Source organism: Bos taurus, chromosome 19 (assembly GCF_002263795.3).
Source record: "Bos taurus isolate L1 Dominette 01449 registration number 42190680 breed Hereford chromosome 19, ARS-UCD2.0, whole genome shotgun sequence".
Lineage (NCBI taxonomy): Eukaryota > Metazoa > Chordata > Mammalia > Artiodactyla > Bovidae > Bos > Bos taurus.
In genome coordinates, this window is record NC_037346.1 from 63,236,100 (window position 1) to 63,250,880 (window position 14,781).

Genomic DNA, 14,781 nt, shown 5'->3' on the forward strand with positions numbered 1-14,781 from the left:
CTGCTGGGTGGGACGCAGACACCTTCACTGTGAAACCTGACCAACTCACTGGGCTAAGACCCAGTTTTTATATAATATAATTGGAAAGATGGTCTTGCAACTTATTAAAATTTCAGGAAGAAATAATAACAAGTTTAAACAGAGATTAGTCTCCAAAGTACAAAGTTAACCTGTGCTATCTATGAAATGACAGCAGACTGTATAATTGTCTTGTATTGCTTAGTGAGAGCTTTTACTATATTAAAATGCTATATATAAATTATAAACATGTAAGTATAATCCTCCTCCAAGAGAAATTTCTCAATATTAGAAAATAGTTCATCCTAATTATCTTTAAAGATTAAAATGGAAAAGTCCTAATTTCTAGTCTCTGTTCCTTGGAACCAAGTTTTCTTATTCACCAAACAGCGACATAAACACTAGTATAACCATCAGGATACAAAGATGGTTTTCTCATGGAAATTTTGCATTTTAAAAATACTCTGGAAGAGACAATGACGGTCAGTTTTTGCAATAGCCGCAAAAGCAAAAGTTTCATAAAGTAAACTAACTGCATTTTCATCCTAAATCACTCTAATATTGGGCCTTTCCTACTCATTCATTAGAGCACAGCTATAAAAGATATTTAAATTATACAAATGCCAACATTCCTAAAACAAGACTATTCCATGTCACTAAAGATCAAATACTATTAACCAAATAGCAATAATGTACTTACTTTTCTTCCTTAATCAAAAGTCAAAAGGAGAAATACAAATGGCACAGTGACAACCCAAATAACCAGCCCTCAAAAAAAACAAACTAAACTCTGCGTAGTGCTGAGCAATTCAGTATATAATAAAAGGATGTGTATTCTTTTGGCATAGGGAAATTATACTTCATAAATTTATTTTAAATAAGGAATGGATTCAGACTATGCCTATATCAATATTATATTCCCATTCTTTAAAAAGTCACTATTCTTCACATTTAAGTAACTAGGATAAAAACAAAACTAAAATGGTACAACTTTCCTCTAAAAAAAACCTTTTGTATTACCTATTTAATATATAAAGCAAATTATACAGAAAATCATTCCACCCTGGGCTAAAAGTATTCAGGCTTTTTGGTAAAAGTGCCGTGAGAAATAGTATTTGTTTTTCTCATTTTATCTATTTAGTGCCATGATTTTATGAAAGTTTTAAAATGAGTATCTTCAGCAGGAAGATACAAGAATTTCAAAACAAATCCAAAACAATGTTAACTTTTATTCCCTCTTTTTACTAACTGGAAATACAATACAGAAGAGAGGAGAACTAGGGAAGCAGAAAGAACAATCTTGAGAAAATCCTCGCGTGCCGGCATCAGATAAAGTCGACAAACAATGGATCTCGGCCATTAACTCAGGTGTCCAGTATGAGCCGGGCCAGCGACTACTGAGGAGTCTCCTGCAAGAACCACTTCTGCTTCCCTAGTCATGTTGGTCTTGAAACAAAATTCTGCCTCCAGTCCTCTCAGCAGTAAAAAGCTTCTTTAAATTAAACTTGTTTAATTTCCATTTAATGACCTTTAAAGGCCATTAGGTACTAAGAGCTCCTCTTCAAACAGGAAGAAGCTGAGGCTCCCCCTGGGGACGCTGGACACAACCACTCCTGGGGCTCATTTCATCCCATGTGCACACACACGCACACCTGCCAACATCTAACCCAGGTGTGTGCAGCACCCAGGGGGGCCTGAACCAGTTCATTCTCGATAATTAAGTACTTTTCTTCAATCTGCTGCTGCTGCGGCGCTTCAGTCGTGTCCGACTCTGTGCGGCCCCACAGACGGCAGTCCACCAGGCTCCGCCGTCCCTGGGATTCTCCAGGCAAGAACACTGAAGTGGGTTGCCATTTCCTTCTCCAATGCATGAAAAGTGAAGAGTGAAAGTGAAGTCGCTCAGTCGTGTCCGACTCGATGCGACCCCATGGACTGCAGCCTCCCAGGCTCCTCCGCCCATGGGATTTTCCAGGCAAGAGTACTGGAGTGGGTTGCCATTGCCTTCTCCGTTTCTTTAATCTAGATCGGGCTAAAAAAAAGAAAGCAATTCTGGGAAGATGAAACGTGAACAGGTTAGAATCAATATTCATAAAATCACTTAGGAAGAGTTTAATGCTGCCTTATTAACCAACTTCTATAATAATACACCTGAAATCCTGACAAATTATAAACCTATGGAACTTGTTACCCTGAGATATGATGGGTAGAAGCTACACAAGTATTTTAAGAGAAATTCATAAGAAAAACTTAAAGATAGTTAGAACATACCTAATTTCCTGAAGATAGCATAAGGGAAGAACTGCTACTATCAAAACTAGAATTCAAGGCTGGAGTCAACCAGTGGGACGCAAGGTTTGCTACCCAACCTCCCCCCCTCTGATTACTGTGAACGCAAATGCTCTCATCTCAGCCGTGTGGTTACTATTCCAGTAAAGTACCCAAAGGGTTGGTCCGTTTTCTCTTGAAGTATGCAGTACAGCAGACTTGCAAAATTATCCTTAACAAAACCTGGACAGTGGGTAAGATACGAAGGAAGGAGGAAAAACTCCAGAGTTCTTTGCACTCAGCACAAGGGGTGAAGGGGTTTAACATAAATGCATGTTAAACGTGGAATTTATTAAAAACAAGTATATTTATCTAGTTCTTAAAAAGAATGAGATGAAATGATTCCTAATTCCAGAACCGGACACAACACTCTTCGTTAGAAAACATCTGGGTCTGTGGCTTTAATAAAACAAAATCCCAAAGGAAACCCACACTAGGATTTCAGCTATCCTTTCCAACATCATTCCTTTCACTAAGACAGCTACACAGAGGTAAGATGAACATTTCTTAGCTTATGTATGTTGTCTGTTCTCTTAATGAGGCTAATGAAAAGTTAAAACAGTGGAGTAACAACACAGGAGCACCTCACACTTTTTACATGCTTCTACTCAGTTATATTTAGTATTTATTGACAATTAAACTATTTTGAAATCTATTTTTCTATTAATTTTCCTACAGTTTTAAATTTTAAAATTTATTTTTAATTATTTTTAATAATTTTAAAATCTATTTTTATATTAAATTTCCTATAATTTTCTATTATATATTTATATATGTATGATTGTGTGTGTGTGTGTGTGTGTGTGTGTGTGTATTATATATATAAACATGTCTTTAATTTACCAACAACTTTGACAGCTGGAGATAATTTTTAAGACACACTAACTTTTAATGCTAATGTTAATATATATTGCTAGATTGAAAGTAATGAATAATATCAAGTCTTCAAATTTAAATGTAAGAATTAATTTCCAACATATAGCTTCCAGATATTCAAAGCAGAATTCCAAATCAATTTTGTTAAGCAAAAATCTTTCATTACTTAAAGTTGAGGTATAAAGTGTATAAAACAGTTTGTGTTCTAAGCAAGGGGAAAAGTCACTAACTTTCTTTTTCTGTAAATGTCCTTTTCCACAAATTTGTGAGAAGCACATCTTTAACCACTCCCCTCCACAAATTTTTTTTAATTCATATGGGGCTTCGCTGGGGGCTCAGCAGTAAAGAATCCACCTGCAATGCAGAAGATGTGGGTTCAATCCCTGAGTCAGGAAGATCCCCTGGAAAAGGAAATGGCCACCCACTCCAGGATTCATGCCTGGGAAATCCCCAGACAGAGGAGCCTGGGGGGCTACGGTCCACAGGATCTCAAAAAGTCAGACACGACTTAGTGACTAAACCACCACCAAATCCAACCAAGAGCCAAAGAAATGTAGACTAACACGCCCTTCCCTTATCCAGCTGGATCTTGGCATAAAATTTAAGTTGAGGCAGTAATAGACAATTTACACAGTAAATCATCATCTCCACAGGTGCCTACATATTGAAACCAGGACCTCTTCCCAAGACTACGAAGCAGATCCTAGTAAAGGCACCTTGGTCTCCTTTATACTAGTGAAATCAACTTATGAAAGCTAGTATTTAGGACTTTTCTTCCACAGGTAATGTACTACTATGAACAAAGTTAACTGGACCGTCAGTAGAACATGGAAATAGACACTGTAGGTGTATTCACAATTACCATTAAAATTATATTCTACCCAAATTAATACTGAAAGGTTTTACTGTGCTGAATAAAATCAACCAATGAAGTTGGCAGACCAAAAAGAGACCTGATCACCTACTCATACCAGTCTGGGGAACCTCAAAGCAAGCTTTGCCTGATGACTGTATAAAGTGACCAGGGTATAATGCAAACATTCTGATTCCATCACACAGTCAATGAGTCAAAGAACTTGGGATCTTTTTCCTTCCTATTCCCTTCCTATCCATGGAATATTTAGGGGCCAATACATATCTTTTAATGTTGTTATAGTGCCTTTTAATACATAGTATCAGGGGGAAAAAGTCTAAATATTACCTTCTGTAGAAGCTGCATCAATCATTACTCTTTGCATGAGTACTGGTTCCAATCCAAAGTCGAAAACTATGGTTTGGCGAAAAGTTCCAAATATTTCTGTGTTAAATGCTATCCCGACTTTATACACGTAATGATCTAATCCATTTGGGGCCATCTTCCCTCCTATCCATTCTTGACAGTTTTCTGGGACTTCTTGTGATACCTGGGTAGTACTATCTCCGGCAGATATTGCAATGATACTAAAATGAGGACGATGAGCATCATAAAGCAATGCTACACGACACAGCATTCTTGCAGGCTACAAGGAAGTTAAAATAATTCATTGAGTACAAGGGGTTGAAAAATCCAGTTGTAATTGGGCTCTTCAATGAAAATATTTCCATAAGGGACTTTTACTTTCCCATGCTTCTAAGATACTATATTAAAAATACAAATTGTACTCATAAGCCATTTAAGAAAAAAAATCAGAATGGTTAAAAAAAATCGTTTGTTAAAATGATATATTTATGATGTCAATTATATCTCAATAAGGTTGCCATTTCTAAAAACGATATATTCACACTACATTTCTAGCCTCCCTGCTTTCTGCGATACATTCATCCTTCACTGTGTCAAACACTTTCACCCTGTACCACCATCACCTCCAATTTTCCATCCCTTGGCCTCAAGTAAAAAGTCTTCACAGGAGAGCAATTACTTCTGAAAGCACTTGATCGGGTTCACGGCTGAAGCCAAATGTTCCCAGACTTTTCATCCCAAGATACAGATGGTACAGTGGAGGAAACATTACAAAAAAGTACACAAAACTTTTCCACTGCACATATTAACAGAAATTGTTTACTTTGCTTCATTCTTAAACTTTAAACATTATAATTCAAGATAGGAAGCACTGCAGAAAATGCCTCAAATAAAAAATCTGTTATCACAGAGTTTGTGATTTCACAAAATCAAAAATAAAAACAAGTTGTTGTTTCAATAGTTTAGAACTGCCAGATTAAACAGTTCAACTTTTAAATACTTAACTACAAGCCATGAACCCCATCCTACGTTTCAAGTTTGGAAGACAACATGTCAAATATATCTTCATCAAATAAATAAATAAGCAAGTATCTCAGTATCTACAAAGATTTTATCTCAAAAATCTCAAAAAATATATATATATAACCTTGATGATCAAAATACAGAAATACACTTTATTATAATATAGAACCTACATAATTTTCAATGCTCTTTCAATATACACATTTAAAGGTCCATAAAACTCTAAGAAAATGGAAAGCAATTCACACTGCTTAACTGTCACAAAGCTCATACCTTACAGGTGAGAGCGAAGGTCCAGGTCTGGTGGGACTTTTTGGTGTTGACGGTGACAGACAGACCGGGGTCATGCTCCACCTTCACTCCTTCCACACACTCACTGAGCTGAAAGCAGAGAGCAAGTCCCGTTATGCTCTCATTCCTAAGAACACAGACGCTTTGGCATGGTAAATAAATGTCAACGGTAAAGATGCTGATGGAACTGTTTACAAAGCAAGGTACTTTATACATTAATTCTCAGTTATTTTTATAAGTACAAAATAAAATAAAGCTAAACTAAGAGACATAAGAAAACTAACAATAACAACAACAACAAAATGGCAGTAAAAACTCCCTGAATGAAGACAAGTTAATATAATTCCTGCAAGTCTCCAAACAAATGGCTTAGTTCTGCTCTTTATTTTAGTAAATGGGTCTACTTTTGCTACCAAAACACTTTATCAAGAATCAAGTGTTTCATAGAGGATAGGGATATAAACCAATACACAGCATGAAATAAAGTCAAGATTCAAACAAGGTCACTGTTTAAAACAAACAAACAAAAAAAATGCAGTTTATTTTCCTCACCACTTTCTCAGGAGATAATGAATTCATCCACTTTTCTATCAAGGTTTCCATGTAACTGCCTGAGAGCTGTTTATTCTCATTTTGCTGTTTCAATTTTATCAACCGTGAAGCATATCTTTTCTGCCATTCTGCTAGTTCTTCCTGGGAATGTGCTGAAGTACACTGCGCACCATACCTACAGATTCCTTGCTCTAAAAATCTAAGTAGAACAGGAAAGACTGTTTTATCATATACTTTGTTGGACCATTTAAAAGATAAACTTCCAGCATTTGCCCTCCGTCTCTTCAATAACAAAAACAAAACTTCATCTCCTGAAAGGGTTTGTTTATCACAGAGGAGGAAGAAGAGGTTAGAGAACATTCACAACAGTTAATGAGGCAGCAACCCCTCTCCCACCAACATGCACTGACCTCTTTCTCTGGAATAAGGGGCGACAAAGCAGAACATGTTCATAACCATCCCCACCCACAAAAATGGGCATTGAAAAGGTAGGCTCCTTCGTGATAAAACAACTCTCTTAGACAATTCCTCTTAGAGCAGTTTCTCTAAAGCAACACTGACATCGAGTGGATTAGTTTGTCAAGCACAGGTATGCCCTACTTCCTAAACTGAAAGGACCTACAGAAAATTTTCCGCATCCTAGGAATTTTGTTCTGGAAAAAAATAAAATATGTCACTGAATTAACATTTCAAGACTTCTACGTTTCACCTTCAAATGTAATCCCTTCACTCTTCTCTACATTACTATTACCTATATTTCACTGAAAATACTGGACTATATTAATTTGCTTTAAGTTTTAAATTAAGAATAAAAGTTTTATATAAGAATCTTAATTATTTCAATAGATTAAGTTCTTCAATGGGTAAATTCACAAATGTCCATTTTAAAGGATATATAGTTAATGATTTCTCAACATGTATGACTCAGAAAATTCAACTGACAATTCGATGGTCAAAACAGATAAAAATGCAAGACTGATCAGTAACTTTAAGTCTAAAATACTCTATGAAATAAGAGATCCAGCCAATTTTTAAACAATTGAAACATTACAAAATTAATGAAAGATCTTCTGAGAGAAAAAAAATGAAAATCAAGTTATAAATAGCAATGGGTTAAAAAGGATGCTATGTTTTAGATAATTTTTCAACTGGAAAAATATGGACATTACAAAATACAAAATGAACCATCAAGTGGCTCATCCTACTTGAAAAGACAAGTGTGTTTAAAGCTTTTTTTTGATGATACACAAAGTATTTGAACTTAAAGTATGCTATTAAGTTCTCATATGCTTCATATAAGACATTTAAAATCGTGCATTTTTTTTCTCTTTAGTATATCTTAATGAGCCAAATATTTGTTTTCCTATTGCTTTAAATTATTTCCCTAAAGATGGAAGGCTTGATACTCTATCTGGACTACAAAATTTCTTATACGTCCTTTGCATCAGATTGTGTCCTACCTCTCTGCCACCAGAATCTTCAAATTTACCTCTCAGTTTCTTTATTTCTACTATAAAATCAAAACTACATATCAAATTTCCTTCATTATCAAAAGTAATCTAGAGTAATTAGAACTTGTATCTAAAAAACCACTAGTCACTAGTTCTTATAAAAAGAACCTTCTGATGTGACTTTAATAATTCTACCTTAACATACAATCACTAAATTTTGAAAGGTTAGCCCTTCAAATATAAACTACTCATAAATTCTATATAAGATTATGTGAAGGTAATAGATTTTCTTTTTTCTTAGAAAAGTTATCAAAATAATTCAACATTTATCTATTTTAGGCTCTATTTCAGTTTATATAAGGTAACTTCAGTTTAAATCATCATAATTTAGGTTAGGCAAATTTCACATAAACAAGAGACCAGTAATTAAGTCATATTATTCCAACTGGTATGACAAAAGTCTTAACAATTTCCATTTAGATCATTGTTCTTTATAATTAAAAGAAGGATCATCAATATGGTTTTGATTTTTATTATTTAATGATAATGACCATTATGGCTTCTGTTTCAAACTGAAAATAAACCATTTTACTCAATCATTATACTTCTTCCTTCACTTCCTTTATCTTCTTTAAATTTGAATTATTTTCAAAAAGTGAAGGAAAATTAACTATCCTTTGAATAAAGATATGTCATTGGTTTAAAAAAAAAATTCACGTTACCTTTTACACAAAGTATATTCCTCGCTGCTTGTGATTCCCCTAGGTGGTGGGCGGAAATGCCAACCATTACAAGATCCTAGAGAGTAATCAGGATATAGTCTTATCATTTGAGGCTTGCTGATAATTCTGATATTTAATGTGTAAGAAATACTATTAACCCTCCATACACATCATCTCAGATGATGTAAAATGAACATGACATGCTTGTCTCTACCAAGAAGAGTACTTCACCAATCAAATGGATTAAATCAGTTAGCCACATGAAACTTAGAAACCACTGAAGGAGCAGTTACACAACCACTAAAACAAGTCAGTGGCCCTTACTCTATCCCAGCAACCGGTGGACATACTCCAAGTGCAGTCTCTCCCCGGCACCTAAAGGGGGATGTGTTGGCATGCTTGTCACGTCTTAGGTATGAGTTACATCTCTATTAGGAACTACTTCCAGAATCAGAAAATTATGGTCTCCTGGGAAGAGGAAATTTTGTAAAACAAATTCCAGTCCTGTATATGGAATACGTTCCACATTGCCATCCATGTTCCTTAGGGGGTGTCTGACACGTGTCGCTGCATAAAGTAATCCTTTTTTAACAATTAAAGTTCATAAAGGTGAATTCTGAGATAGGAGCTAAAAATAACACGTGTTTACTTCTGAATACAGTGAATTTTGATGCATTCAGATAAAAGGTTCCAAATAATCCAATGGAAACAAAGCGTCCAAGAAAAAAGGCTGGAGCCATCAAGGCTCAACAGCAGCAAGCCTCCAGGACCTTGAGGCCATTTCCTGCCTCCTCACAAGTCACTGTGCCCAGCCCACACCGCCGGACAAAATCCACTGAGCCAGACTGAGCTTAAAGCTATGAGTCATCCCTTTACTGTATGCGTGACTGGGAAATTACTGAACCTTAACAAACATCAGTTTCATCACCTATCAAAAAGATGGAGAAGGGCTCTAATAACTCAGTACTTGTTTTGTGAAAGCCACTGAACAGCAGACGTCACTGAGCAAACACTCAGTGAGTGCTGGCCTCTCTCCACCTTCCTCTGGGAAGAGAAGAGGAGCCCACGGACCTTACTACTGGCAGGACCATTTCCAGAAAGTAGTAACTGCACCAGCATGTGACAGAGCATGAGAAAGGAGAAAAGATCTCCCTCCACAGATTGCTAAGAATGAGGTTTTAATTTAGAACTACATATACGGTGGAAAAGAGATGAACAGATGACTTCCGCAATTACCTCCCGCCTCCATTCCTCTATTATTCTATGAATAGGGGTTAGGGAAAAAATTGCTTTCATCCACATTTCTTAAATGAAACTTTTATATTCTCTTCTATGCTTCCACTAACCTGTACTATAACTCAGAAATGCCCTCCCATTAATCAACAAGAAGCAACGCCCAATGTAATTATAGCTACAGAGGTTGCACAGTTTAGTACTTACCCTCCTCTAAGTCTTCCACATGATATCCAGAGAGGACGTTACTAGTTGCTGTCTGCAAGTTTTCAAATGAAAGAAATTTTTATATAAGAAATAACTAGCTGATTTGAATTAAACTTGGAAAATTTCAACATTTTAAAAAGCTTGAGATGGAATATTTAGAAACTTAATAAACACTAATATTACAAGTGGTATTTTTTGCTCTTTGCGCTATGGTTCCACATTTAAATACGGAAAAGAAGTAACTGTGTGGCCCACATTAAGGAAACCGATAAAAACTCCCTACATAACAATTACCTGTGGGCAAAAGCAGCCTCGGTCCCCAGGCCTGAGCCCCAGGGAGCAGCACCCTCCCCTGTTGTGTGCACGGCTCTCTCTTCTAACATCTGGAGCAGGGCCAGTCGGGGCGGCATCACACCCACCCCCACCCCCCCTCCATCGAGTCCAGTACCACCGCTCACTGCCTGAAATCAGCCGTTCTCCCACAGCAGAGGCCGTGGCTGAGGACCTACTCACTCTGATTTCCTCTAATGCAGACAAGTCCTCCATCTGCCCCTTTGGCTTTTACTTTACTCTAAGTAAGCTCCGTCTAATCAAGGCTATGGTTTTCCCTGTGGTCATGTATGGATGTGAGAGTTGGACTGTGAAGAAGGCTGAGCACCAAAGAATTGATGATTTTGAACTATGGTGTTGGAGAAGACTCTTGAGAGTCCCTTGGACTGCAAGGAGATCCAACCAGTCCATTCTGAAGGAGATCAGCCCTGGGATTTCTTTGGAAGGAATGTAAAGCTGAAACTCCAGTACTTTGGCCACCTCATGCGAAGAGTTGACTCATTGGAAAAGACTCTGATGCTGGGAGGGATTGGGGGCAAGAGGAGAAGGGGACGGCAGAGGATGAGATGGCTGGATGGCATCACTGACTCGATGGACATGAGTCTGAGTGAACTCCGGGAGTTGGTGATGGACAGGGAGGCCTGGCGTGCTGCGATTCATGGGGTCGTGAAGAGTCGGACATGACTGAGCGACTGAACTGAACTGAAGTAAGCTCCACATCCCCAATTTCAACTGAGTGCCAGCTAAAGCATTTTCACTTAACAACTCTATAGCATTTTACCTGCTGGGTCCCTGTCAGCCACATACAGATCCACTGTTAACAGCCTACAACTAACTGCCTGTCTGCATTCCTGTGCCTCAGAGCATCTGGCACATAATGGATGCCCAGTAAATCTGGATGGCTGGATAGATGGGTGGATGGAAGGGTGGGTAGATGGATGGGTAACTACCCAAGCGCTTCAAACTGTAGTATGTCTAAAATAAAACTCATCAACTTTAATTTCAAATCTCATCATCCTTCAGTGCTCCTTGTCTCAAGTTAATGGATTCACCTTCCCCAAAAAGAGCCAGACTGAAATCCTGAAAGACATCTTGAACCGTCCCTTTTCTGTTCTGCTCTGAAAAGTGAAAGTGAAAGTGAAGTCGCTCTTTTGTGTCTGATTCTTTGGGACCCCACGGACTGTAGACTACCAGGCTCCTCTGTCCAAAGGATTTTCCAGGCAATAGTCCTGGAGTGGACTGCCATTTCCTTCTCCAGGGGATCTTCCCAACCCAGGGATCGAACCCGGGTCTCCCGCATTATAGACAGATGCTTTACTGTCTGAGCCACCAGGGAAGTCCTGTTTTGCTCTGAGTAGTCTCCAAATCTTGCCCAGCAAGGTCCAGAATGTCTCTCACGTCTATCTCATACTCGACCCCACTGCCACTGCCCTGTAAGCGCCTCATTCTGCTTGTCTCATCTGCCCCAAAGCTGCCTGACGGCCAACTTAGTATTAGTAGCAAGGCACTTTTGGGTCTGCCCTCAGCTGCCTCCATCCTTTAACCGCAATTCTCACACTCTAGCCTCCCTGGTTTCCCACAGGGTGTCTATCTCCCCTCTCCCTGCTTGTTCTTCTGGTACAGCACTTACTGACCACAGGTAGCCCTGTGGGTACATTAGCTATGCACATCTTGGGTTGGCCCTTCAGACTGTTTTCCATGGCTCTCTCAGCTTTCCAAAACCCACAGACCCGTGAACAGCACAGCACTCAGTAAATGCTGAACTGAATCACAAGGAGGAAACAGTACCCCAGGACGAAATTTGGAATGTTTTGTATCATAGAAAGAATGTCATAAATGCTAATTGGATATAACTGAAGCAATATCACCGTAATTTACATGTTACTGATTAAATTGGACCCTTTTGAGGCTGGGCTGGAACTAAACCAGGAAAAAGCTTTCTGATTCTCAAACTACTTACTAAATAGTTTTTGAAGACAACTCAATTTTTTTCGTAAAACAAGGACCAAGTTTAAGACTATGTAGAAGCTAGCAAATAAATCAGGACATAATTATTCACATTATAAAGACTCTATACCCACCAAAAAGATGTATTAAATGATCCTTTAACATTCTATAAGCAAGACCTAAATGGTACAGTCCCATACTAGCCCTTAAAATATGATTCCAATTACACAGAATTTATAAAAGAGCTAAAAACTCACTTCAAGTATGAATTGAAAGTATCTCCTCTAAAAAAAATTTATCAAAATAAATTTACCAAATACGCAAGAAAAACTGGAGGAAGATGTTTGAGTGATGAGATAAAGCTTAAAGCATCTGTAACTGCTGAAAGGGAAAGACACGCGTATATCTGTGAGTCTGCGTCTGCAACAGCCTGCAGCGGCAGGAGATGCCTGTGCCGACACTGTTGCTCTCAGCCTGGAGCGGGGAGCGGGGAGGGGTGCCGGTGAACTGCCCACCCTCATCAGAAGAGCCGGTAAGAATAAGAAAATCGGCCACTGTGGCTTTTAGGTTCCAACGTATTGTACTTTTGAAAACACCCTTTTTATATGCTCAGACCCCAAGACAGAAAGGCAACATCAAGAAGGTCTTTACTGAGACCTTCAGGGAAAGCAGACACATTTCACATTGCTAGAATTCTTATAATCTTATAATCAAATATTGATTTGGTATTGAAATTTCTCTGAAGAATATGTATTGTCTCTCTGTTTTCATTAGTCAGTCTTTAGTTTAATGTCTTTATTCTAATCCACTAGCACTTACAGGTTAAATATCAGCTCAGCCCAATCTTTAAATAACAAATTGTTGCTATTTTTAAGTATATCAAGTGTAATTATAAATAAGAGTAACACTGTTAGCTTTTTCTAGATGGATTTTTTTTTATTAGTACCAGTTCACTAACCAAAAATACTACTACTCTGGTTACACAGAAATTATAAACAAAACTTAAGTCACTTATTCCAAAAGTATGGTAACAAAATGAGAGTCAAATAATATTTGTAACCTTATACAGAACAGGATTATAAATATCAAAAATAAAACTTTACATATATTTGTGTATGATTATCAGATGTAAAGCTGCTAATTCAATTAAGGTAATAAGAGAGAAGAACAAGGCCAAGAATCTTAAAACGAAAATCATCTTATTTTATGTTTTCATTTTAAAAGTCTAAAACACTTATAATTGTCTTATTTTACTTCTTAGAAATTAAAAAGACTACATAAATACCAGAGGGAAATGGCTCTGAAGTTAGAGCTTATTGATTTTCAGTTAATTCATAATAAGACTAAGAAAATAATATATTTTAAAATCCTACTGAATTGTAGCAAAACAGTACCTTTATCCAGCTTATGTACCTCACGATGACTGTCTTCTTTGCATACTTATTTGTTGCTATGAACTGTAATGCATTATGATATTTGAAGTGTGAATGTAACCTACAGGAGGAGGTCAAGGTTTACACCTGGGTGCTCTTCTCATCCTCTCAGCCTGACGGGAACGCCCTTCACCTCACTCTCCAGGACACAGCACTTTATTAATTCTCAACTGAGCTTAAGTGTCTCATCCCCTCACTACCATTCCAGTTATTTTTCCATCACAGAAAGCTCATCCCATGTACCTCAATGTGAATTACACCTATACCTGTGTTTAATTAATTAATTTACTGTCTATTTCCTCCCCAAGACTTTAACCTCCCCAAGGACAAGGACCACAAGTATCTCGTTCAGGGCTGTATCCACAGCACCAAGCATAATACCTAGCGTATAGTAGGTACCAGTTTTTAAATAAAAAAGCCAATCAGTCAGTCAGTTTACATGGATTTCCATTTATGATAAAAGCTGACAAAAACAGCTATTTTTAAAATAAGACAAAAAATAAAACGAGACAGCTAAGTAAAAATACATTTACATGACTGTATGAGGAACAGAAATTTGAGACTTACAGATCCACGGGCCTTTTACACGCCCTGCTGTCCCTGGCCTTCAACTCATCACCAGAGCACATTTTTGTTCACCATTTACCCTGTTACACATTATTCCCATCACCTAAACTCACTCCATAAAAACATCACAGACTTTTATTAGTTACTTAGAAAATATTTTCTAATAGCCAGATGTAGTTAAAAACCAAAATTTCCCAATCACCTCTCCATTTATTGGACAGAGACAGCTAAAAAGAATTAGGGACAAAACAGGCACCTTGCGAGGAAGCAAAGCCCCTAGGATGGGAGTGAGCCTGGCCACAGAAAGGCTAACAGCTTCCCTACCCACTGGTAAAGCCTCTGATGCCCAGTGACCACCCACATCTTAATACCGAACACGTGCCATTCAGAATAAGTCAAACTCTGCCCAAAGAGATCGGCTGAAATAGTCTTACCTCTGTTTCTTTGAGAAGTGTTTTTAGCCTTGTCAAATCTTTTGTTACCATCCCATTCTGAAAGGGCAAATGAAAAAGGGGGAAACCAAGCGGCATATTAGTTTTTTACTCTGAACTTGACTCTTTGGCTATTTCTAAGGTTTACCTATAAAA

General features: G+C 37.6%; 1 protein-coding gene across 12 annotated transcripts in view; it reads right to left on the bottom strand.

Moving 5' to 3' along the window:
• Window positions 1-14,781, bottom strand: part of HELZ (helicase with zinc finger) — a 145,967-nt gene that overhangs the window by 89,206 nt on the left and 41,980 nt on the right. For 9 of the 12 annotated variants that reach the window (XM_024981135.2, XM_024981139.2, XM_024981134.2 and 6 more), the window contains 6 exons: window positions 14,629-14,685; window positions 9,918-9,969; window positions 8,478-8,553; window positions 6,305-6,503; window positions 5,735-5,842; window positions 4,421-4,718 (listed from right to left, as the gene is read on the bottom strand). In XM_024981135.2, the coding sequence (XP_024836903.1) occupies window positions 4,421-4,718; window positions 5,735-5,842; window positions 6,305-6,503; window positions 8,478-8,553; window positions 9,918-9,969; window positions 14,629-14,685 (790 nt within the window). Of the gene's footprint in view, window positions 1-4,420; window positions 4,719-5,734; window positions 5,843-6,304; window positions 6,504-8,477; window positions 8,554-9,917; window positions 9,970-14,628; window positions 14,686-14,781 lie in introns of those variants that run through there. The other 3 variants (XM_024981141.2, XM_059878655.1, XM_024981140.2) reach the window with 3 other exon arrangements.